The sequence below is a fragment of the Moschus berezovskii genome, chromosome 25, assembly GCF_049115385.1.
Source record: "Moschus berezovskii isolate FMDL1 chromosome 25, NW_MosBer_1.0, whole genome shotgun sequence".
Classification (NCBI taxonomy): Eukaryota; Metazoa; Chordata; class Mammalia; order Artiodactyla; family Moschidae; genus Moschus; species Moschus berezovskii.
Window position 1 is genome coordinate 43,443,626 of NC_142484.1, and position 26,650 is coordinate 43,470,275.

The 26,650-nt window shown below is 38.5% G+C and overlaps 1 protein-coding gene across 1 annotated transcript in view; it reads left to right on the plus strand.

Annotated features, from left to right (window-relative positions):
- Positions 1-26,650, plus strand: part of FOLH1 (folate hydrolase 1) — a 71,193-nt gene that overhangs the window by 28,264 nt on the left and 16,279 nt on the right. Inside the window, exons 7-13 of the mRNA XM_055416180.2 lie at positions 2,968-3,061; positions 15,010-15,108; positions 15,377-15,462; positions 16,756-16,875; positions 20,787-20,869; positions 22,057-22,120; positions 25,151-25,218. Coding sequence (XP_055272155.2) covers positions 2,968-3,061; positions 15,010-15,108; positions 15,377-15,462; positions 16,756-16,875; positions 20,787-20,869; positions 22,057-22,120; positions 25,151-25,218 — 614 coding nt within the window. The remainder of the gene's footprint in view (positions 1-2,967; positions 3,062-15,009; positions 15,109-15,376; positions 15,463-16,755; positions 16,876-20,786; positions 20,870-22,056; positions 22,121-25,150; positions 25,219-26,650) is intronic.

Here is a 26,650-nt window from a genome sequence, read left to right on the forward strand (position 1 = left end):
TAAGATTAACTGGAATATTTCTGTTTACTATGCTCAGATTTAAAAGATGACATTGTAGAAATGTTATCCCTATGAGGCTTCCATTTGTTGACTTCCCTTTTGTGCCCTATTCTTTCTTATTTTTCTTTTAATGTCACTCTTTATTATGGAATAGTTCTAACACAAAAAAATATAATACCATTTTGTCAGTCTTACTTTACCTATTCATTTCCCTTTTTTGATTATGGCTCTAAATTAAAAAATTCCCATGTAATGTATTATTATGTCATTTTTCCATAAAAAGGCTAGCTTTAACAATCTCCTACACCAAGAGAGTTCCCAAAAAACATTTACTTCTGCTTCACTGACTACACTAAAACCTTTGACTGTGTGGATCACAACAAACTGAGGAAAATTCTGAAGGAGATGGGAATACCAGACGACATTACCTTCCTCCTGAGAAACCTGTATGCAGGGCAAGAAGCAACATTTGGAACCAGACATGGAACAACAGACTGGTTCCAAATCGGGAAAGGAGTACATCAAGGTTGTATGTTGTCACCCTGCTTATTTAACTTATATGCAGAGTAAATCATGTGAAATGCCAGACTAGATGAAGCACAAGTTGGAATCAAGATTTCCAGGAGAAATATCAATAACCTCAGATATGCAGATGACACCACCCTTATGGCAGAAAGCAAAGAGGAACTAAAGAGTTTCTTGATGAAGGTGAAAGAGGAGAGTGACCAGCTGACTTAAAACTCAACTTTCAAAAAGCTAAGATCATGGCATCCGGTCCCATCTCTGCATGGCAAATAGATGGAAATCGAGGCAGATTTTATTTTCTTGGGCTCCAAAATCACTGCAGATGGTGACTGCAGCCATGAAATTAAAAGATGCTTGCTCCTTGGAAGAAAAGCTATGACAAATCTAAACAGCATATTCAAAAGCAGAGAAATTACTTTACCAACTAAGGTCCATCTAGTCAAAGCTCTGGTTTTTCCAGTAGTCACGTATGGCTGTGAGAGCTGGACAGTAAAGAAGACTGAGTGCGGAAGAATTGATGCTTTTGAACTTTAGTGTTGGAGAAGACTCTTGAGAGTCTCTTGGACTGCAAGGAAGTCAAACCAGTCAATCCTACAGGAAATCAACCTTGAATATTCATTGAAAGGACTGTTGATAGAGCTGAAGCTCCAATACTTTGGCCATATCATGTGAGGAGCCAAGTCATTGGAAAAGACTGATGCTGGGAAAGATTAAAGGCAGGAGAAGAAGGGGATGACAGAGGACAAGATGGCTGGATGGCATCACTGACTCAGTGGACATGAGTTTAAGCAAGCTTTGGGAGATGGTGAAGGACAGGGAAACCTGGCATGCTTCAGTCCATGGGGTTGCAAAGAGTTGGACACAATTGAGCAGTTGAACATTAATAATAAATTTCTTGTGATTTGAAATTTTGGAGAAAAAGATGGAAGAATAGCTTTTATTTTTCTTAAATCTGGAGAAATGACAGGATGTGTGTTTTTATTTTGAGGTAGAGTTTACATGTAATAACATGCACAGATCTTAAGTGTTAATTCAATAAAAAAAGGTGTATGTATCTGTGTCACTCAAAATAAGATATAGGGCATTTCTGTGACTTCAGAAAGTTCTCTGGTGCCCATTTTTGGTCAGTTTTTACCATAGCCTCATCCCTAGAAGCAGCTATTTTCTGATATCTTTTATCATTCATTAGTTTGGTTTTGAACTTCTTATAAATTGAATCAGATTATATCTGTTCTTTTGTGTGTTGACAGAAAATCAAGTAACAGTCAAGCTAAAAAGAAAAGAGAATGTTATTTATCCCAAACTGAGGAGTATAACCCAGGGAACAAGTTCTTGAAAGCTCTGAGAACCATTCCACTGGTCGGGAGTTAGAGATGTAATTTTATGTTTTTGAGAAAACAATTTATGTATCATACTGACAGATTAGAGTTGTACATAAAGTTGACCAAAGATATTTTGATCCAGTAATGCATGTATAGAATAAGCCTTTGGTCAATACTACTCCATGTGTGGTGTGAAAAAGAAATATTAACCTTAAAATGACAATACTGACATCATAAGAAAGGATCCATTTTTCTCAGAGGTTGACATTATTCTGCCTTGAGGAGGTCTGGTTGATGGTACAGTGCAGATGCACATCCCACACTTGGAAAGACTGCCACAAACAGAGCATGTTATCCTTTTTCCTTCTTAGTTTAATTGTCTTGTCATAGAAAAATTTGTGATTTTTTTTTCCTCATCATTTGTTTTGCTGCATTCACTCCGTATAACAAGTAGAGATTAGTCATGTTATTGTGTGTATTGATAGTTCCTTCCCTTTAATTGCTGAATAGAATTCTATTATGGGAGTCCTCTATAAATGCTTATCATTTTCCTCTTTATGAACAGCAGGATGGTTCCCAGTATTGGCTACCCAGATTCAGCTGCTATGAGCAGTTTTGTGCAGGTCTTTCTGTGAACATGTGTTTCTGTCTTTCTTGGGTAAATACTAGGAATGTAGTTGTTGTGCCATAGGGTATAATTTTCTACATAACATTAATTTTCAAAGAAGTTGTTTAAAGTGACTGTAAAGAGTATATACACTCTTAGAAGAAATGTATGAGAGTTTCAGTCCACAGTTTTGTTAACATTTGAAGCTGTGTTTTTAATTTTAACAGTTCTAGTATATGCAATTTAAAAGTGTGTTTAGTGTGATTTGGCTCAGCTGGTAAAGAATTCACCTGCAATGTGGGAGACCTGGGTTTGATTCTTGGGTTGGGAAGATCCCCTGGAGAAGGGAAAGGCTACCCACTCCAGTGTCCTGGCCTGGAGAATATCATGGACTGTATAGTCCCTAGGGTTCCAAAGAGTCAGACATGACAGAGACTTTCACGTTAGTGTGATTTACAGAGAACGTTTTGAAAGGGACTCCATTTTTATTAGAAATATGTTCAACTTTTTCAGAATATGCTTATAGACGTGAAATCTCAGAGGCTGTCGGTCTTCCAAACATTCCTGTTCATCCAATTGGATACTATGATGCACAGAAGCTCCTGGGGTAAGTTTGTAAGAAACAAACAGATGGCTATTTGAGTAATTCTCTACTGACATTCTTCAGGTGTCATGCTTTTATCTTCATTATTCCATACTGAAGTTCTCTGTGGTGGGTGGAATATACAATTTTATCACCCTTTTATACAACAGTGATTCTAATCTGGGATTTGCTTTAAATACTGATATTAAACTGAAATACCACCGTGAAAGTGAGTCTTTCCAGATCATCAACTTCAGGGATTGTAACGATCATTTGCTCCACTGTGCTTATTTTTTTTTTAGTTTTTTTTTTAAAGTGAATTTATTTTAATTGGAGGCTAATTACTTTACAGTATTGTAGTGGTTTTTGCCATACACTGACATGAATCAGCCACGGGTGTACATGTGTTCCCCATCCTGAAGCGCCCTCCCACATCCCTCCCCATATCATCCCTCTGGGTTGTCCCAGCCCTGAGCACCCTGTCTCATGCATCGAACCTGAACTGGTGATCCGTTTCACATATGATAATACACATGTTTCAAAGCTATTCTCTCAAATCATCCCACCCTCGCCCTCTCCCACAGACTCCCACAGTCTGTTCTTTATATCTGTGTCTCTTTTGCTGTCTGGCATACAGGGTTATCGTTACCATCTTTCTAAATACGATATATATGCGTTAGTATACTGTATTGGTGGTTTTCTTTCTGACTTACTTCACTCTGTATAATAAGCTCCAGTTTCATCCACTCATTAGTAGTGACTCAAATACATTCTTTTTAATTGCTGAGTAATACTCCATTGTGTATATGTACCAAAGCTTTCTTACCCATTCATCTGCACATGGACATCTAGGTGCTTCCATGTCCTGGCTATTATAAACAGTGCTGTGATGAACATTGGGGTACATGTGTCTCTTTCAATTCTGGTTTCCTCGGTGTGTACGCCCAGGAGTGCGATTGCTAGATCATATGGCAGTTCTATTTCCAGTTTTTTGAGGAATCTCCACACCATTCTCCATAGTGGTTGTACTAGTTTGCATTCCCACCAACAGTGTAAGAGGGTTCCCTTCTCTCCACACCCTCTCCAGCATTTATTGCTTGTAGACTTTTTGATAGCAGCCATTTTGACTGTCATAAGATGGTACCTCATTGTGGTTTTGATTTGCATTTCTCTGATTATGAGTGATGTTGAGCATCTTTTCATGTGTTTGTTAGCCATCTGTATGTCTTTGGAGAAATGTCTGTTTAGTTCTATGGCCCATTTTTTGATTGGGTCGTTTGTTTTTCTGGTATTGAGCTGCATGAGCTGCTTGTATATTTTTAACATTCTTTGTCAGTTGTTTCATTTGCCATTATTTTCTCCCATTCTGAAGGCTGTCTTTTCACCTTGTTTATAGTTTCCTTCATTGTGCAAAAGCTTTTAATTCGGTCCCATTTGTTTATTTTTGCTTTTATTTCCATTACTCTGGGAGGTGGGTCATAAAGATTTATCTGTGATTTATGTCAGAGAGTGTTTTGCCTATGTTTTCCTCTAGGAGTTTTATTTTTTCTGGTTCTACATTTAGATCTTTAATCCATTTTGAGTTTATTTTTGTGTATGGTTAGAAAATGATCTAGTTTCATTCTTTTACAAGTGGTTGACCAGTTTTCCCAGCACCACTTGTTAAAGAGATTGTCTTTTCTCCATTGTATATTCTTGCCTCCCTTGTCAAAGATAAGGTGTCCATAGATGTGTGGATTTATGTCTGGGCTTTCTATTTTGTTCCATTGATCTATATTTCTGTCTTTATGCCAGTACCATACTGTCTTGATGACTGTGGCTTTGTAGTAGAGACTGAAGTCAGGTAGGTTGATTCCTCCAGTTCCATTCTTCTTTCTCAAGATTGCTTTGGCTATTCGAGGCTTTTTGTATTTCCATACAAATTGTGAAATTATTTGTTCTAGTTCTGTGAAAAAATACCATTGGTAGCTTGATAGGGAGTGCATTGAATCTATAGATAGCTTTGGGTAGTATAATCATTTTCACTATATTGATTCTGCAGATCCATGAACATGGTACATTTCTCCATCTATTTGTGTCATCTCTAATTTCTTTCATCAGTGTTTTATAGTTTTCTATATATAGGTCTGTCTTTTGTTTCTTTAGGTAAATTTATACTTAAGTATTTTATTCTTTTCATTGCAATGGTGAATGGAACTGTTACCTTAATTTCTCTTTATGTCTTCTCATTGTTAATGTATAGGAATGTAAAGGATTTCTATGTATTAATTTTATATCCTGAACCTTTACTGTATTCATTGATTAGCTCAGGTAATTTGCTGGTGGTGTCTTTAGGGTTTTCTATGCAGAGGATCATGTCATCTGCAAGTAGTGAGTTTTATTTCTTCTTTTCCAATCTGGATTCCTTTTATTTCTTTTTCTTCTCTAATTGCTGTGGCTAAAACTTCTAAAACCGTGTTGAATAGTAGTGGTGAGAGTGGGCACCCTTGTCTTGTTCCTGATTTTAGGGGAAATGCTTTGAAGTTTTCGCAGTTGAGGATAATGTTTGATGTGGGTTTATCATATATGACTTCTGTTATATTGAGGTATGTTCCTTCTATGCCTACTTTCTGGAGAGTTTCTATCATAAATGGATATTGAATTTTGTCAAAGGTTTTCTCCACGTAGATTGAGATAATCATATGGTTTTTATCTTTCAATTTGCTATGTGGTGTATCATATTGATTGATTTGTGGATAGTGAAGAATCCTTGCATCCCTGGGATAAAGCCCACTTGGTCGTGATGTATGATCTTTTTAATATGTTGTTGGATTCTGTTTGCTAGAATTTTGTTAAGGATTTTTGCATCTATGTTCATCAGTGATATTGGCCTGTAGTTTTCTTTTCTGTGGCATCTTTGTCTGGTTTTGGTATTATGGTGATGGTGGCCTCATAGAATGGGTTTGGGAGTTTACCTTCCTCTGCGATTTTCTGGAAGAGTTTGAGTAGGATAGGTTTTAGCTCTTCTCTAAATTTTGTTAGAATTCACCTGTGAAGCCATCTGGTCCTGGGCTTTTGTTTGTTGGAAGATTTTTTATTTCCGTGCTTGTGATGGGTCTGTTAAGATTTTGTGTTTCTTCCTGGTTCAGTTTTGAATAGTTATACTTTTATAAGAATTCATCCATTTCTTCCAAGTTGTCCATTTCATTGGCATGTAGTTGCTGATAGTAGTCTCTTAGGATCCTTTGTATTTCTTTGTTGTGTGTTGTGATTCCTCCATTTTCATTTCTAATTTTGTTGACTTGATTCCTCTCCCTTTGTTTCTTGATGAGTCTGTCTAATGGTTTGTCTATTTTATTTATCTTCTCAAGGAGCCAGCTTTTAGTTTTGTTGATTTTTTTTCTATAGTCCCCTCTGTTTCTTTCTCATTTATTTATGCTCTGATTTTTATGATTTCTCTCTTTCTACTAACTTTGGGGTTCTTCATTTCTTGTTTTTCTAGTTGTTTTAGGTGTAGAGTTAGGTTATTTGTGTGATTTTTCTCTTTTGTCTTGAGGTAAGCTTGTATTGCTATGAACCTTCCCCTTAGCACTGCTTTTACTGAATCCCAAAGTTTTTTGGGTTGTTGTGTTTTCATTTTCATTTGTTTTCATTAATATTTGTATTTCCTTTTTGATTTTTTTTTGTGATTTGTTGGTTATTCAGAGGTGCGTTGTTTAGCCTCCATATGTTTGTATTTTTAATAGTTTTTTCCTGTAGTTGATATCTAATCTTACTGCGTTATGATCAGAAAACATGCTTGAAATGCTTTCAATTTTTTTGAATTTACCAAGGCTAGATTTATGGCTCAGAATGTGATGTATCCCAGAGAATGTTCTGTGTGCACTTGACAAAACGGTGAAATTCATTGTTTTGGAGTGACATGTCCTATAGATATCAATTAGGTCTAACTAGTCCATTGTGTCATTTAAAGCTGTGTTTCCTTGCTAATTTTTTGTTTGGTTGATCTATCCATAGGTGAAAGTGGGGTATTAACGTCTCCCTATTATTGTGTTACTATTAATTTCCCTTTTCATACTTGTTAGCATTTGCTTTCCGTATTGAGGTGCTCCTATGTTGGGTGCATATATATTTATAATTGTTACATCTTCTTTTGGATCAATCCTTTGATCATTATGTTCTGTCCTTCTTTGTTGCTTTTCAGTCTTTATTTCAAAGTCTATTTTATCTGATATGAGTATTGCTACTCCTGCTTTCTTTTGGTCTCCATTTGTGTGAAATATCTTTTTCCAGCCCTTCACTTTCAGTCTGTATGTGTCCCTTGGTTTGAGGTGGGTCTCTTGTAGACAGGGTATATAGCAGTCTTGTTTTTATATCCATTCAGCCAGTCTTTGTCTTTTGGTTGGGGCATTCAACCCATTTACATTTAAGGTAATTATTGGTAAGTATGATCCCATTGCCATTTACTCTGTTGTTTCAGGTTCAATTTTATAAAACTTTTCTTTGTTTCCTGTCTAGAGAAGATACTTGAGCCTTTGTTGAAGAGCTGGTTTGGTGGTGCAGAATTCTGTCAGCTTTTGCTTGTCTGTAAAGCTTTTGATTTCTCCTTCATATCTGAATGAGATCCTTGCTGGGTATAGTAATCTAGATTGTAGTTTATTCTCTTTCATCACTTTATGTCCTGCCATTCCCATCTGGCCTGAAGAGTTTCTGTTGAAAGATCAGCTGTTATCCTTATGGGGATCCCCTTGTGTGTTATTTATTGCTTTTCCCTTGCTGCTTTTAATATTTGCTCTTTGTGTTTGATCTTCATTAGTTTGACTGTTATGTGTCTTGGGGTGTTTCACCTTGGGTTTATCCTGTTTTGGACTCTCTGGGTTTCTTGGACTTGGGCGGCTATTTCCTTCCACATTTTAGGAAAGTTTTCAACTATTATCTCAAGTATTTTCTCATACCCTTTCTTTTTGTCCCATCTGAGACACCTATGATTTAACATTGTCCCAGAGCTCTCTGAGGTTGTCCTCATTTCTTTTAATTCTTTTTTTCTTTTTTCCTCTCTGCTTCATTTATTTCCACCATTCTATCTTCCATCTCACTTATCCTATCTTCTGCCTCAGTTATTCTGGTTCTGTCCAGAGTCCTGTTGATCTCAGCTATTGCCTTATTCATTATTGATTAACTCTTCTTTATTTCTTCTAGGTCCTTGTTAAACATTTCTTGCGTCTTCTCAATCCTTGTCTTTAGTCTATTTATCTGTAACTCCACTTTGTTTTCAAGATTTTGGATCATCTTTACTATCACTATTCTGAATTCTTTTTCAGGTAGCCTTCCTATCTCCTCCTCTTTGGTTTGGTTTGGTGAACATTTATCATGTTCCTTTACCTACTGAATATTTCTCTGCTTTTTCATTTTGTTTGGACTGCTGTGTTTGGGGTGCCCTTACTGTAGGCTGGAATTCGTGGTTCCTCTTTATTGTGGAGCCTGCTCCCTGTGGGTGGATTGGACTCGTGGCTTGTCAGGGTTTCCTGCTTTGGGGAGTTTGCACCTGTGTTCTGGTGGGTGGAGCTGTATCTCTTCTCCCTAATGTGCAGTGAAGTGTCCAGTAATGAGTTTTAGGGTGTCTATGGATTTGCATGGCTTTGGGCAGCCTGTCTTTTAATGCTTTGCTGGAGAATTAGTGTGGTGTGTTTTGCACTGGAACTTGTTGGCTTTTGGGTGGAGCTTTGTTTCAGTGTAGGTATGGAGACTTTTGGGTGAGTTCTTGTCTATTAATGTTCCCTGGAATCAGGAGTTCTCTGATATTCTTCAGTTTTGGAGTTAAGCCTCTTGCCTCTGACTTCATTCTTTCTCTTACAGTAGCCTCAAGACTTCTCCATCCATACATCACAGATGATAAAACACCTAGGTTAATGGTGAAACAATTCTCCACAGTGAAGGACATCCCAGAGAGGTTCACAGAGTTACATGGAGAGGAGAAGAGGGAGGAGGGAGATGGAGGTGACCAGGAGGACAAGACGGGGAATCAAAGGTGAGAGAGCAGTCTAGCCAGTAATGAGTTCCCTAAGTGCTCTCCACAGTCTGGAATGCCCAGGGAGATTCACAGAGTTAAGCAGAGAAGAGAAGGTGGAGGAAGGAGATAGAGGTGACCTGCAGGAGAAAAGGGCGAGTCAAAACGGGAGAGGGCAATCAAGGCAGTAATAACATCCCTAAGTGAAAATGCATACTGGAGATTAGATTCTTACAGGTACAAAATTGATAACAAATACCAAAAAGCAAAGATTAAAAATGTAGAGTAGAGGTTAGACTCAAAAATACAATATAAAAAATACAAAGCAAAATCAATCACAAAATTTAAAAAACACAATATATGAAATTTGGTTTAAAAATAGTGTCTTCTTTTTGCAAGGTAATAGTAGGTTATAAAAATGAAAATTAAAGGAATAATAAAGAACTTAAATTTAAAAAAATTAAAAAGTGATAGTAGTAAAAATATATCTAGGAATTTCTCTGGAGCTGTGTGGGCAGTGTGGTGTGAGTTCAGTTGCAGATAGTTCCTTGTTCCAGCTTGTACTTCTTCTCAAAGTCTATAGGCCCCTCCAGTGCTTAGTCAGTGTTAGCTACAGGGTTTTAATATGTTGCACCTGTCACTTCCAGAGAAATTACCTCTTCTTTGTTTATTTTGCTTCCTCTGTTTTCAAGTCTCTTCAGTGACTAATTTCCACTCTGACACAAGGCTCACTTGTTCAGTTGTGTTGTGGGGAGGGAGGAACAGTGCAAACAAATATCACTGGTGTGTGTGGGGAGTGCTCACAGTGTGTGGACCACACTGGGTTTGCCCCAGCTCACGGCAGTGTGTGCTTCCCGGGTCTACACTGCTCAGGCTCCAGGGTGCTCTGGAAGGGAACTGTCCAAAGCAGGCCCTGTGTTTCGTGCACTTCCCAGGTCTAAGCCGCTTAGGTTCTTGGGTACTCTGAAGGGCACAGACTCAGTTGGGCTTGCGTTTTGTCCTCTTCCCAGGTTCGAGCAGCTTACCTGACCAGGTGCTTGGGGAGTGCACTGTCCCAGATGGGCTGTGCATGTTAATCACCTTCCTGTTCCTGGCCGCTCTGTTTCCTGGGTGCACTGCGAGAGCACCATCTCAGGTGTGCCATGTGTCTCCTATGGGGAGCTGATCTCAGGCTGCGACCCTCCTGGCAGATGTCAACCGTCCAGGATCTCAGGAAGATGTGGTTAGCAGCTGGGAACCTGCTCACAGTTTGGTGGAGGATGCCGTCTCTGGGGCCGAGATTGCCTCACCTTCCAAGGCTGGCTGTCGCCCACCTGCCTCTCTGCCTCCGGTGGGGGGAGGGCCTGTGTGCAGCTGGCCAGCTCTCTTTGGTGATCGTTCAGTCCTTTGTTCTGTGAGCTAGAGTCTTTTGCAGGAAAATTCTTTTTTCTTTCTGGTGATTCCACAGTTTGGGTTGCTATCTCATGTTAGCTTCCTCAGATTGTCCTCAGGGCATTCGGGCCTGGTCCTTACCCTCAGCATGCAGTCCGTGCCTCCCTGTATGTTGCCTTCTGAGATTCCAAAACTCCCCACAGACCTGCCTGTGAGAGGGTTTCCTACTGTGGCAAAACTTCACAACTCCCTCCCAGGACCAGTCTCCATCCCTAATTCTTTTGCCTCTCCTTTTGTCTTTTATATTTTGTTCTACCTTGCCTTTCTGGGTGCCTGGTGTCCTCTACCAGTGTTCAGAAGTTGTTTTGTGGAACTTGCTCAGCATTTAAATGATCTTTTAATGAATTTGTGGGGAAGAAAGTGGTCTCCCTGTCCTATTCCACCATCTTGGGACTGCCCCTCCACTGCGTTCTTTTTTTAATTAATTTTTGGCTGTGCTGGGTCTTTGTTGCTGCACATGGGCTTTCTCTAGCTGCTACGAGTGGGGGCTACTCTTCATTGAGGTTCATGAGCTTCTCATTGTGGGGGCTTCTCTTGTTGAATAGCACAGGCTCTAGAGTGAGGATCAGTAGCTGTGGCTCATGGGCTTAGTCGCTTGGCTACACGTGGAATCTTTCAGGATAAAAAATCGAACCCACATCCCCTGCATTGGTAGGAGGATTCTTAACCACCCGACCACCAGGGAAGTCTGCTGCACTGTGCTGAAGCATTGTGCTAAATCTATTACCCTATTTATATCAAGTCCATGCTTCCATTAGGTGCTCCCAGTCAGGAACTAGATGCCGCAAGGATATTAAATGAGGCCCATTACTGGGAGACATGGGACTCCTCTGATGGGAGAGTTAAGTTAGAAAGGCTGAGAGCAAGCCTCTTGGGATTCTGCAACCAACACTCTTCTCTCTTTCTCTTTTACTACATATCTGGCTTTCTTGGCCTTTCCTAGCTCCCTTGTTATTTCTTTCACTGGTCTTTCCCCTGATAAATCTCTTACTTACTGAATTCTCTTGTTGACTACTTTTTCATGGACCTAGAATAACACCCTTTGAAAGCGTCTTCCACTGATTATCATTTTAATTCATTCCTCTTCTTCTTCTGCTTTCATCATTGAAGCTTCTCCAAAGTTGCTATTGTTTAACTTGATGTGGGAGCTCTTTCTTTGTCCTGTCCTGCTTTCTACTGTCTTCCTGTCCTTTCTTCCCCACTAATCTTGAGCAGGATTCAAGAAGTCATCACTGATTTCTCTAGTGACTTATCACTAGAGACCAAAGCATTTGGCTAATTTCTTTGAATTCAAGGCAGTCTTAATAACTGCATTTTAGAATGGATGAGAAAACTTATCATGACCTTGTGCAATGCCCTCTTTGCCGGTAAGGAGGCTGTCATCAGACAGCTGGAGGAATTTGTCCAGTTTAATGAGGTTTCCCAGGTGGCGCTAGTGGTAAAGAACTCACCTGCCAAGGCAGGAGACACAAGAGACTTGGGTTCTATCCCTAGGTGTGAAGATCCCCTGGAGGAGGGCATGGCAGCCCACTCCAGTATTCTTGCCTGGAGAATCCCATGGACAGAGGAGCCTGGTGGGCTACAGTCCATAGGGTTGCAAGGAGTTGCATATGACTGAAACGACTTGGCATGCACTCATGCACGTCCCTTTGAAGGGCAGATTAAGGAATAGCACCCTGGTCTGTTTTTCTTTTGAGCTCTGAGCTTTGCCATGTGGGTTGAGATTCAGGATGGAGCACAACTTTTGAGGGCACCATGGACTATGAATTTGTCTAAATATTGAGTCTAAGTATTCATTACGTTTAAAAGATGAGTGTGATTATAGCATTACTTGTAATAGTGGAAAACTGTAAACAATACAGAACTTCATTCATTGATAAGTAGTTAAATACATTACTATGAAGACTCTTGAGAGTCCCTTGTACTGCAAGGAGATCCAACCAGTCCATTCTAAAGGAGATCAATCCTGGGTGTTCATTGGAAGGACTGATGCTAAAGCTGAAACTGCAATACTTTGGCCACCTCATGCGACGAGTTGACTCACTGGAAAAGACTCTGATGCTGGGAGGGATTGGGGGTGGGAGTAGACGGGGATGACAGAGAGAATGAGATGGCTGAATGGCATCACCGACTCTGTGGACATGAGTTTGAGTGAACTCCGGGAGTTGGTGATGGACAGGGAGGCCTGGCGTTCTGTGATTCATGGGGTCGCGGAGAGTTGGACACGACTGAGCGACTGAACTGAACTGATGATAGTACATGAAGCTATTAAAATATATATTGTACAAGAGTATTTAATGTTGTGGCTATATGCTTATAGTATTGAATGGGAAAAACAGTTTTAAAAATATGTATGGTGGTGGTTTTTTGGTGATGTTTTGTCCAACTCTTTTGCGACTACATGGACTGTAGCCTGTCAAGCTCCTCTGTTCATGGGATTCTCCAGGGAGGAAGACTGGAGTGGGTAGCCATTCCCTACTCCAGGGGATCTTCCTGACCCAGGAATCAAACCCCGGTCTCCTGCATTGCAGGCGGATTCTTTACGAGGGAAGTCCATAACCCTAATGCTGTATAAAAGTAAACCTGTATTATCTTTGTAGTTAGAAGAAGAATGCATGGAAGGATTTTACAGAGTTAGACATGAGGTTTGTTTAATCTAGTGTCTACCATTTGACTAGGGTAAACTAGTCAAATTTGGCTGTGCTCTAACTGTGTTACTACAGGAATTACTTGATGAAAAAAAATTACCAAATGTGTTTAAGTCAGCTTTAGTAAGTTATTTTGTAAATGCGGTCATTAATAGCATAAGTTCTATGGAAATATATTTTGCATTCAAGACAGTGATTAAAAATGAATTTTGGAAAGTACAACATAATTTTTGGAAGGAGGCAATGATCTGCATATATGAAAGCAGTAAGGTAGTTTCTATTTCTCCACCCATATCCATACTTTGTAAGGGCTTCCCTGGTGGACAGTAAAAAATCTGAGTCAGACACAACTGAGCGACTAACACTTTATTTTATACTTTGTAAGGTATAATGAAACACTATACATGATTAGAATTTCATCTTGTTAAAAATGTAAGAACATACAATTTGTGAATTTCACTGTGAAAATTTACTCCCTCTGCATAATTAAGGAATGTGCTACTTGTCCCTGATGGTCAATTCTCATATTCCCACAAATGGTTAGCAATGTAATACTATGTATTAATTAGAAAAGACAGTATTTTATAAATTAGATATATCATAAAATGAAAGTATCTTAATAAGTGTTTAAAATGAAAAGAGACATAAAGTTATATAATGGCCCAGGAATGCTGAAACATTATAAAAAGTTGACAAAATTTGAATTATAATTAAATTTTAATTTACATGGGTGGGATGTTCATATTCTTTTTCACTTTTATACTAAAGTAAATGGGATTATATGGCTTCTATTTTCCTCCTTGAGTAACTACCAGGATTATAATGACAGCAGCAACCATCATAATAAAGACAATGACAATAGCATTAACATACATAAAGTACGAATTAGTTTCTAGCACTTACTCTGTGCTAAATGCTTCACATTTTTTTTTATCAATTTACTCATAAAACAACCACATGAGTTAATATTGTGATAACTTATTTTGCAAATAAAGAAATCAAAGTTCAGAGAATATGTGAGATCTGGGATCCAAATTCACATCAGATATAAAAGTCAACTTTGTTCTTGTTATTGTTCAATTGCTCAGTCATGTCTGACCCTTTGCAACCCCATGGACTGCAGTTCACCAGACTTCCCTGTCCTTACCTATCTCCTGGAGCTTGCTCAAATGCATGTCTATTGAGTTGATGATGCCATCCAACCATCTCATCCTCTGTCACCTTCTTCTCTTCCTGCCCTCAGTTTTTCCCAGCATCAGGATCTTTTCCAATAAGTCGACTCTTCCATCAGGTAGCCAAAGTACTGGAGCTTCAACTTTACCTTTCAATGAATATTCAGAGTTGATTTCCTTTAGGATTGACTGTCTTGATCTCCTTACTGTCCGAGGGACTTTCAAGAGTCTTCTCCAGCACCACAGTTTAAAAGCATTAATTCTTTGCCACTTAGGCTTCTTTATGGTCCAGCTCTCACAACCATACATGAGTACTGGAAAAACTGTAGCTTTGACTATACGGACCTTTGTTGGCAAAGTAATGTCTCTGCTTTTTAAGATGCTGTCTAGGTTTGTCATAGCTTTTTTTTCCAAGGAGCAGGCATCTTTTAATTTCACATCTGCAGTCACCATGGTGTAAGGGTTAAATGGTATATCCTATGCAAATTGTACTAGAAGCTATTATAAGCTGGCATTCAAGAAAGCAAGTTCAGGAAACTGCCTGGCAGTCCAGTGGCTAAAGCTTTGCCTTCCAGTGCAAGGGGCTCAGGTTTGATTCCTGGTCAGAGATTAGGATTCCACATGCTGCACAGTATGGCCAAACAAACAAACAAAAACAGAAAGCAATGTCTTTGACATTTTAACTTATAACCTCAGAATTTTCCATTAGCTAATAATATTTTTTATGTTCAACAGAAAAATGGGTGGATTAGCACCCCCAGATGACAGCTGGAAAGGAGGTCTTCAAGTGCCCTACAATGTTGGACCTGGATTTATTGGAAACTTTTCTACACAGTTAAGAGATTATTTTTATTGTAACCCTCTTTAGGGGGAGGAAACCTTTTTTCAAAAAACAATAATAGAAGATGACTGAAAAGTAAAATCTACTATCAGCAGGAGACATAACAGCAGGTTGGAAAGGGTATTACACTTATATCCTCACAGTTGGACAATTCTTGCTTATGTGCATTTAGAAATATTCAAAACAATGGAAGATTTAAAAAATGTGGGTGGCAAGCTGTTAACCAATATTGTTAGCCTGTGTCCTCTGTTTTTGCGTTAGAAAAGTCAAGATGCATATCCATTCCAACAATAAAGTGGAAAGAATTTACAACGTGATTGGAACTCTCAGAGGGGCAGTGGAGCCAGGTAATTTAGTTATTTGTTCAGCAAATACGGATTGGGCAATTCTTTGGTGCCAGATACTGCTCTGAGCTCTGGGAATGTAGAGTGAACAAAGCAAGGCAATTCTTAGTCCTAATGGAACTCATTTAAACACAAAGCAGATCCATAGGAGGTAATTTTGCATTGTGATGCATGTTGTGAATGAAGGTTGGGACTTGATTGGTCAGATGAACAAGGCTGGTGAAAAACTATGCATGCTTCAATTAAAGGAACAAGGGAGGAGGAGCAGGGAGAGATGGTTTCTAGGTGTTTAATCTGAGCATTTTTTCTTTTTAAAGAACTCCAGATTTCTTTACTGCATATTTTACATAGAGAAATATCTTCATAATAATGATAAATAGCACTCTTGGGAAGTTAAGATAACTTCGAGTTAATGAATCCTGTACATGGATTTATTTTTTTTTACACTGAAATTGGTAAAATACATAGACATGTGATTTTCATGATTTCAGATAACCTGCTCAGTGATACATTTGAAAATAATCTTACTTTATTACATTTTGATTCCTTAGGACCTATAGATTTGTAACCAAAATAGAATTAAACTGCATGTCTTTCATACAAGCAGCCAGTATTTTCTTTCAGGGATAAAGAATACTGATATGCCTTCCAGTGAACACTAAGTGATATGCAGCTATTTATTGAACCTCACTGAGTACATGTTTTGTGCCAGCTCTGTGCTAGACTTTGGGGATGGAAGGATTTTTATAAAAGACCCAGACCAGGGACAAGGAGCCCCCTACATTTAAGTGTGGTAAATGCTTTATCAACATGAAAAGACTGCCCTGACAGCAGGGTAGTGGTGTGATTCCCTCTGCTGGTAAAAATGGGAGCAGATTATAGAGAGGTAGAATCTTTGAGCTGTATCTTAAAAACTAAGTAGAAAGAGTAGAACGTAGAGAACTCATTACGTGGCCACTCTATTCTTTTACTCTGAAAATACTGAAAGCAGTGTAAATCGGTAAAAGAGGAGTAACAGAGAATTATATAAAGAAGTGAAAAAGGATACTTTTATGTTTACTTACCATTACTTATTTAGTTATAATCACTATAATTCATTGACGTACTTACATTTGCTTATCGCATGTATATTTTCTTCATACATCAAATTCAGAATAGTGATATTTTTATGTAAGTCTTTAGGAATGTTGCTATCTTGAGTCCTTAGTGCCATGTGTTTAGATGCTATTGAGTCATTTGCAGTTTGCTCTGTTCTTGACCTGGAATGGCAGGTAATTTTGCAATGATGCTTTCTAGACAGATATGTCATTCTTGGAGGTCACCGTGACTCATGGGTGTTTGGTGGCATTGACCCTCAGAGTGGAGCAGCTGTCGTTCATGAAATTGTCAGGAGTTTTGGAAAGCTGAAAAAAGAAGGTAATGTAAGCAAAAAGTAAAAAGACTATTTTTTCTGAATCTTAGTTTGGTCTTCAGTAAAGTGAGTGTAAAATCACCACCTCAGTGGTTTGTGTGAAACAGCAGAGAGGCTGCATGCAAATTAAATCATAGTAGTAGCATATAGTTGGAGGAGTAAATGGCAACCCACTCCAGTGTTCTTGCCTGGAGAATCCCAGGGATGGCGGAGCCTGGTGGGCTGCCATCTATGGGGTCGCACAGAGTCGGACACGACTAAAGCGACTTAGCAGCAGCAGCAGCAGTAGCATATAGTATGTAATAGTGGTTAGGAGTAGAGAGTAGCTTTCAGTAACTAGCAGCTATATTACTTGTGTTCAGTTGCTCAGTCAGGTCCAACTCTTTGTGACCCCATGGACTGGAGCCCACCAGGCTCCTCTGTCCATGGGATTCTCCAGGCAGGAATATTGGAATGAGTTGCCATGTCCTCCTCCAGGATATCTTCCCAACCCAGGGATCGAATCTGCATCTCCTGCATTAGAGGTGGATTCTTTACCAACTGTGCCACCTTATGTTGGTTAATAATATTGTTTATCCCTTTATATATTGATTTGTAATAATTCCTTTATATATAATGTTCATGTTATTTATATTTAGATATTAAATTATAATCTGAAATAAAGGAATTATACTGTTCATGGTTTCTTTTGGCAACAAAGAAGATGGAAATGGGTTTCTTTCCTGGAGAATAGACACCAGAATTAGGTTATAAGCCATTGTGTCCTAGTCTGAGAAATGTGAACAGGAGTTCCTTCGGCTCTTCCAACCTCAGGCTTCAGGTCAAGGGCACTAAGTGACTGAGGAGATGAAAGTTTATTCAGAAAAATGCTGGTCTTCTTACTTAATAGGATGCTGACAAAAGTTTCATATCTGTATTCTCACACTCCAGCTTTGGTTTCTCTCACGGACTTTTGGATTATACTATACTATTAGACTGACCATTACTTCAGTCATTTTAGAACCTTTTTATGAAACCAAAATAAAATTTAGTTCAAATGGTTGTTTTTTAAATGAACATTGCACACTGAGAACAGAAGGTCTACTTTGTTTACTGTTCCTGCAGACAAGGTATCTGTGGCCTTGAAATGTGATCCATGATTCTTCTTTTTTTTTTAGCAATAATGAAAATAGTAAAAATATGTTAATTTTAGTAAAAATATGTTATGTTTGCGTGGAACCTACTTTCTCAGAGAAACAAAGTTATTATGTGTGCTGTCTGTTTTGAACTCATAGAACCAGGGAGATGTTTACCTAGTTATTTTTCATTTCGATTTACAAATATATTAACTGATGGACTTCCCTGGTAGTCTAGTGATTAAGACTCCACGCTTCCAGTGAAGGGGGTACAGATTTGATCCCTGGTTGGAAAGATCCCACATGCTGTGAAGTGTGGCCAAAAACAAACAAAAACCAAAAATAAATTAACCGAAGTGTTTAGGATTCAGTATGGTTTTACCCGTGGTCATGTATGGATGTGAGAGTTGGACTGTGAAGAAAGCTGATCGCTGAAGAATTGATGCTTTTGAACTGTGGTGCTGGAGAAGACTCTTGAGAGTCCCTTGGACTGCAAGGAGATCCAACCAGTCCATTCTAAAGGAGATCAATCCTGGGTGTTCATTGGAAGGACTGATGCTAAAGCTGAAACTTCAAATCTTTGGCCACCTCATGTGATGAGTTGACTCACTGGAAAAGAGTCTGACGCTAGGAGGGATTGGGGGCGGGAGGAGAAGGGGACGACAGAGAATGAGATGGCTGGATGGCATCACTGACTCGATGGACATGAGTTTGAGTGAACTCCGGGAGTTGGTGATGGACAGGGAGGCCTGGCGTGCTGTGATTCATGGGGTTGCAAAGAGTCGGACACGACTGAGCGACTGAACTGACCTGAACTGAAGGTTGTGTAGCAGGTGTGTGACAGAGTCCGGGATTGAAATTCAGATTTCTGGCTCCCAGTCCAAAAAACCGTGACATCTCTCTTTGAAATCAAATCTAAGGGTGCTCTATTCTTTTTACCAGACAGTTTTCTTATTCTTTAAGAAAACAGAATTATGGAAACTAGAATTTACATAGTTTGTGAATTAGGTTGTACTTAATATTATTAAGAAATGTTTCATTATTTTGCAGGAAGGATCCCTGTGGTAAATATAAAACATGAGTATGACAGTTACAGAGTATGCCTACAGACTGCAGTGATGAGAGATAATAATTAATTGGGGATTTGAATAATAACTGTTAATACACTTAACAAAAATGAAGCACTTGACTCAATAGCCAGAGGGATATTCAGTCTTAATAAGCACAAATGAAATATGTACTCAAACAATGAGAACTTGCACTCTTTGGAGCACTTGTTTAGTGCTATCTTTATAACTATTATGCCATTTAATCCTCCCAACAGTCAAAGAGTATCTTTATCTTTTCTCTGCTCTTCCTGGTATACAGATGATGAAACAGGGATTTAGCAAGTTTGAGTAACATTCCTTTGGTCATACTGCTAGTAAGTGAAAGAACCAGGGCTTGAATTAAGATCTTTTAAACTCCAAGGTCAGTGTTTATAAATCCAAGCCATATGACCTTCATACTGAATGGTGTACTTTTTAGCAGCAGCAGACACTGTTGCGAACGGAGCTTCTGTTGACTAATTCTGGCAGAGAATGGAGTGAAGTCACACAACCAGCTGACACTGAGCAATTGTTTTGCCTGATGCCAGGGCAGCTCGGGAGAGTTGTGAAGGATGTTCTCGCAGTTCTATTGGCTATAAGAGCATAGTCTACATCTCGCACTTTCTTTCACTCCAGGCAGCTGCAGACCACAGATGGCTTCCTATTCTTAGCCAGTCATTGTAAACCTATTAGAATGTTTTATGAACTCATAGAATATTTTAAAAAATTATTTATTTAAACTTATTTATTTTTAATTGAAGGATAATCACAATATTGCTTTGGTTTCTGCCATACATCAACATGAATCAGTCATTTGTTTACATATGTCCCCTTCCTCTTAAGCCTCCCTCCCACCTCCCATCCCATCCCATCCCTCTAGGTTGTCACAGAGCCTCTGTTTGAGTTCCCTGGATCTCACAGAATTTTTACCATGTCTACATTCCCCCCTTTTTCAATACAAATGCTCTACTTTATATTGACAGATCAGCTTTAAAATCATTGAGAAGGAAATTAAGATTATCACCATAATTCACCCTTCCAAAACAACCAATGAATTTTTGCTGTTGTTATGCTGTTGGGCATGATGATATCTTGACTATATTATGCATTTTCCAAGCTTTTATCAGTTCAGTTCAGTTGCTCAGTCATGTCCAACTCTTTGCAACCCCACGAACTGCAGTACGCCAGGCTTCCCTGTCCATCACCAACTCCCGGAGTTTACTCAGACTCATGCCCATTGAGTTGGTGATGCCATCCAACCATCTCATCCTCTGTCGTCCCTTTCTCCTCCCGTCTTCAGTCTTCCCCAGCATCAGGGTCTTTTTCTAATGAGTCAGTTCTTCACATCAGGTGGCCAAAGTATTGGAGTTTCAGCTTCAGCATCAGTCCTTCCAATGAATATTCAGAAATGATTTATTTTAGGATGAACTGGTTGGATCTCCTTGCAGTCCAAGGGACTCTGAAGAGTCTTCTCCAACACCATAGTTCAAAAACATCAATTCTTCGGTGCTCAGCTTTCTTTATGGTCCGACTCTCACATCCATACATGACTACTGGAAAAACCATAGCTTTGACTAGATGAACCTTTGTTGGCAAAGTAATGTCTCAGCTTTTTAATATGTTGTCTAGAATGGTCATAACTTTTCTTCCAAGGAGCAAGCGTCTTAATTTTATGGCTGCAGTCACCATCTTAGGTATGCACATATATTTCAGGATGGAGGCCTCGAAGAACAATTCTGTTTGCAAGCTGGGATGCAGAAGAATTTGGTCTTTTTGGTTCCACTGAGTGGGCAGAGGTTAGTTGATAATTCAATGTAAGATACATTTTAATAATAATAAAACAGATAATATTTAATTCACAAGAATGTAAGAATAATGTCAATCCAGCAAGAAAATATTCAAACATTTTTTTCAAGAGTCTGAAACACAATGTATTCATATTCAAAAATCTTGACACGTGAGAACTAAATTGTACTTGAACCTTTAAAGTCACTTAATGTCAATTGTGGAAATAATTTCTGCTTTCTGAGAATGTGCTGGTAGCTAAATAAATCCACTAGAAACTGTACATCATAATAAGATATCAGGTTTCAGGTTTTTCAGGTTAGCTGCTAAAGCTATTCACATTTAAATACTCCTTGAGCTTGTACTGTCTTCCTCATATCATAATGGCCTACTTTAAATCATGCTAAGAATGAGATGGAAAATCTCACCACAGAATATTTATGAGGCTTCCTGTAAAGTAATTTTACCTGCACGCATTGTTGGCTGTGGGTAATAGAAGCATTGCTGGTAAAGTAAATATGTGAAAAATAACACTTATTACATTAACTTCTAGTCATGATATAAAGATTTACTTATCTCCCATTATCTTGAAATTATGAGAAACCATGTGTACTTATATTTTCTTTGAAGTTTATCAAGAAAAAAAATGGTGTTCCTGTAAATGAAGATTTATGCTGGTGTCAAGAAGTGCCGAAATATTTTGATTTGCCTCTTTCATATTATTTTCTTCACTTAGTTTCATGTTTTTCCACTTTATTTTTTATAGTCAGGACACAGAAAATTGCTTGTTTTGGAGGTTCAGAATCCACTTCTATCAAAAAAATTTTTGCTACTCTGTCAGTGTTTTAAAATTGAAAACCAGGTTTTAAAGTTTTGACCAGTAGGTGGTACCATAACACAGGAGAACTTAGCTTTCAGGATTATGTGATTAAGAAGTCAACTTTTCAGTTCACCATATTAAGAATGTGGACAGTTTCATCTCAAATTTTAGTCTTAAAAATGTTTTGCTTGTTATTTCTTGCCAAATTCTTTCAAACATTGAAAATCTTGAAAGTCTTATATGTCAGATTTGGGGTGAACTTGGGCCAGCTTCATTCACAGACCATATAGTAAATGTATATGTGCATTTTTTTTAAAGAAGGGAGTTATGACTATATGTTTATTTATTCATTTATTTAACTTTATTTATTTATTATAGGAAAATTCCAGACTCCTTCAAGAGCGTGGTGTGGCCTATATCAATGCTGATTCTTCTATAGAAGGTGAATATCATCAGTTTCATAGGAAAATATATATGATCTTGGTAGTAGCAGCAGTTTAGTTCATAAATCATGCGCTGACAAGGAATAGAAATCCCGTGACAGGTGGTGAGGGAATCGCCTGCTGGTTTGTTGTGCTCATGGCAACTGTGAGCTCTAGGATGCTAATTTGGACTCTGTTGAAACAGCACCCTTTGATTTGTTTCATCTGGCAGATACCATATCTATGGTAGGAATTCAGTGACTGTCAAATGATTAAATCAGTTATGGAACTAGAGATTTCTATAATTTTGCAGTGGGGTATCAAAAAGCTATGATTTATGTTTAACTCCTGTCATTATCATATCATGCATACAAATTTTGAGGTTACTAAGCACCTCTCTTTGCAATGAACTTTCCAAGATTTCAAAAGAATTAGGGGTTGATAAAGAACATTCTAATACTTGAGAGTTTAAGATTTAGTATGTGCTGTGCTGTGCTTGGAGAAGGAAATGGCAACCCACTCCAGTGTTCTTGCCTGGAGAATCCCAGGGATGGGGGAGCCTGGTGGGCTGCCGTCTGTTGCGTCGCACAGAGTCGGACACGACTGAAGTGACTTAGCAGCAGCAGCAGTGCTGTGCTTAGTCACTGAGTCATGTCAAACTCTTTGCAACTCCATGGACTGCAGCTCACTAGGCTCCTTTGTCCATGGGGATTCTCCAGGTAAGAACACTGGAGTGGTTTGCCATGCCCTCATGCAGGGGATCTTCCCAACCCAGGGATCGAACCCAAGACTCCTGCATTGCAGGCATATTCTTTACCATCTCAGTCACCAGGGAAGCCCAAGATTTAGTATAGATGATAAAGTAAATCAGTCTAGGATTCTGATATATGCAGGTACTCTTAGAAAGATATTATTGTACTGATCTTGGAATTCAGAGGACAGAATGATAGCAACTTCAGGAAAGGCTTGAGAAATGAGATAAGCATTGAAGACATGACTTTTAGAATGGGTTTATTTTGATAAACAGAGATTCAAATGAAGAGACAACCTCAAGTCAGTTTCCAAGAAACCCAAATAGTCCATTGTCACTCACTGCACCGTGGTATTGGTTTAGTCACTAAGTTGTGTGCGACTATTGGGACCCCATGGACTGTAGCCTGCCAGGCTCCTCTGTCCATGGGATTTTCCAGGCAAGAATACTGGAGTGGTTTGCTGTTTCCTTCTCCGGGGGATCTTCCCAACCCAGGGATTGAACCCAGGTCTCCTGCACTGCAGGCAGATTCTTTACTGACTGAGCTACCAGGGAAGCTGGTACGAATCACAGTACACCATAGCCCCGCCCATCTTTCTGTTCCTTGACCACATGCAACTTGTCAGCCACCATGACTGCTGTTCTCTATACTCAGATTTCTATTCAACACACCATCTGTTTAATTCTTAGAGTCTCCTTAGGAATGCCATTTTTTTCCAGGAAACCGTATCTTTGTAATACTCATCACTGCCATTATTAAGTAATGATTTGTTTTACAAACTGCCTTCCTTTCTAGACTATATTCTTCCACCAGGAACAGGTGGAATCATACTTCTTCATCCCTGGATTCTTAATGTCTCATTAAATAAATGTCATTTGCATGGGTGCAGCAAATGAATGGATACATGAATGAAGGGTGGACTATAGAATATTCTCTTTAGTTTATTAGCAAGTCTGCCATGTCGAAAACAGTTGGGACATTGCATATGATGGAGACACACTGGCATTTCCATTTTCTTCTTTGTCCATGTATCTGAGCTGCGTTGTCTCCTAAGTTAGTGCATTTTGGTTATCTTCCCTCCTTCCTCTGACTTTCCTTAGTTAGTGGCTCAGGGGTTGGGCTTATATCTGGCCCTGCTACTTCTTAATTATGACCTCAGGTTGTTGCCTGTGTCTCAGTTTTCTCAGCTCTCAGTAGAGTTACTAAGATCACATATCTCAAAGGTTCTTGTAAGGGCGGAAGAAGTTAATAATTACAAAACTCCCAGAGTTGTCCCTTGCACAGGGTTAATGTTCAGAAATGTTAACTTGGATTATTATCATCCTTGTTTAAACACACATGAAGGTGAAACACCTTGTCCCACAGAATAAGTTTTCCTAACATATATTCTTCAAAAGTAGAATAACGTTCTATTGCTGTTTTTTTAAGACTCGATTTTAATGCATTTTTTTTTAATCTGTGGATTTTGCTGATCATATCGTTCTCTGACTTAATGCTGTTTTGTTGTCTCCCCATCCTTTTTAGGATCAAAAGCAAATAACACCCCCATTAGTCTGTGATTGGAACACAGCTTATCTAACTTTGATTTGTATTTAAAGTTTTATTAACTGTTCCTTTCTCAAATAATACAGTAAATCATGTATTGGCTTCATAATGTTAAGATGCAGAATTTACGAAGAAAAAATTTCTACTGAAACCATTCTGAAATAACTCTCTCTTTAAAGACACTACTATCCTCTGTTTGGGGTGTTTCTATCATGTTGACATTCATATATAAAATTTAGCTCAAAGTGCCAACAACGGCAAATGCTGTTAAATATAAACATTTACTTTAAATATTTTAAAGTAAAGCTTTAAATATAAGCATTTATTTGACACAGTAATCCTGTGAGGGAAGTCTTTATATTATCTCTGTTGTATAGAACGTTTGCTATGGCAGAGTAGAAGGTGAGGATTTGGAAAGGTGAGAGGTGATTGGAGATTGTTTCATGTGTTGCACCAACAGTCAAGATAAGGATGAATTTTATCCAGGGATGACTTGGAGAGTTTTGATCAGATTTGAATTCTATTTAATCATTTTTGGCTGCACCTCAGGGCTCGTGGGATCTTAGTTTCTGGTCAGAGATCAAACCCGTGCCTCCTGCAGTGGAAAGGCAGTGTCCTAACCGTTGGACTGCCACGGAAGTCCCCAGTCAGATTTTAAAAGGGTCATTCTGGCTAAGGAGTTAGGAATGGTCTTTGAATGGAAGAATAAAATAAAGTAATGAAATAGAAAACAATCTTCTCCTTGTCTTTCAGGAAACTACACTCTGAGAGTTGATTGTACCCCACTTATGTACAGCTTGGTATATAACCTAACAAAGGAGGTAAAAATAATTACATGGAATCTTAAGTTCTACGAATGTTTTCCTGAGGTGGCATTATCGTGTTTATTATGTTGAACAACTGTTGTTTTATAACTTTTTTTTTTCACATAGCAGAGATCCACTCCTAGAAATGTTTTATAGATGGTGGATACACGTTATCCTGTTTGTCCCCACACTAGTCTGAGGCAGTCTATGGGGAGCATTGCGTATGCCATATCCATTTGAAAATGAAAAAACAGACCTCAAAAAGCGTTAGCTGTTGAAGTCACACAACTTGTTCAGTAGCTGCGCCATGACTGAGTCCTATGGTTTAACTTCTTAGTTTTAAAACTGATTTTTACTCTTTAATATGATACCAGTTATTTCAGAACTCAGGAAAAGTTGATATTTCTAACTTGTTGAGAAAGAGTAAGTGAATCTCCGCATGCAGAGCCCTGGAACAGAGACTGGAGTACATGAATTGAATGTTCTTATTTCATGATTTCCTGCTGTGGCTTTCAGTCCACTTAGCTAAAGTTGCCTTATTTCTTCTGACAGCAGCATGAGATACTGAACCTGGTGGGGTCTGAATTTCTGCAGGACTGACAGGCAGCTCTTCATTTTAGTTCTCCTGCCCCATCAAGCCTCTGGTCCTAGAGTTAGTCATAATGAATGAGCTTTTGCATGGCAGATTTTTGTTTTTTCTGCTGTTTACCTGCTTTGAACAGAAAAAGGATAAAAAAAAAAAAAAAACTTGCTTACTTAACAGAGGGTTAACAGAATTACCAACTGAAAGTATTTACTAAGAAAAATATTTGTTTCCTTCAAGTAGGGATTTTAAATAGATCCTAAACATATGGTTAAGCTTTGGTTTAACATGCATGGAATTTAATTTATTGGTATCTCCAATAGGAGTGGAAAAGTTTAATTTGGCACTTATCTATTCATATGTTACTTAAGAGTTCCTTCAGGATCTGCAGTTTTTAATCAATTCCTGTAATGTGTTTCCAATATTAAATATTGGAAACGTTGCATCTCAGAGAATTCCCACCATTTATGGAATTTAAAGTCAATGCTAAGGAAGCATGACAGTTATATTTGCTTACCAGGTGGATTGGTGGTTCTCTGTGACAAATGTAAAAACACTACTTCTAGATTAGGTTTGAAATTATGTGATACTTGGTAATTTTGGATTTTTAAAAATTATGTTTTGTTTATTTTGAGATGATGATTTGCAGCATTTCAAATTTTAGTGGTAAACTAAGCAATCTAGTGATATTATTGATATGATTGATACCTTATTGATACATTATTGATATTGATTATTGATATGATTGATACATTATTCAAAATTCATATTTCCTAAAATAAATGGAATGTTTCTGCCATTTGTAGCAAAAAGTTTTGGGTCAATTTATAACTTGAGTGAAGTTATTTTGTTGCTTTACATGCT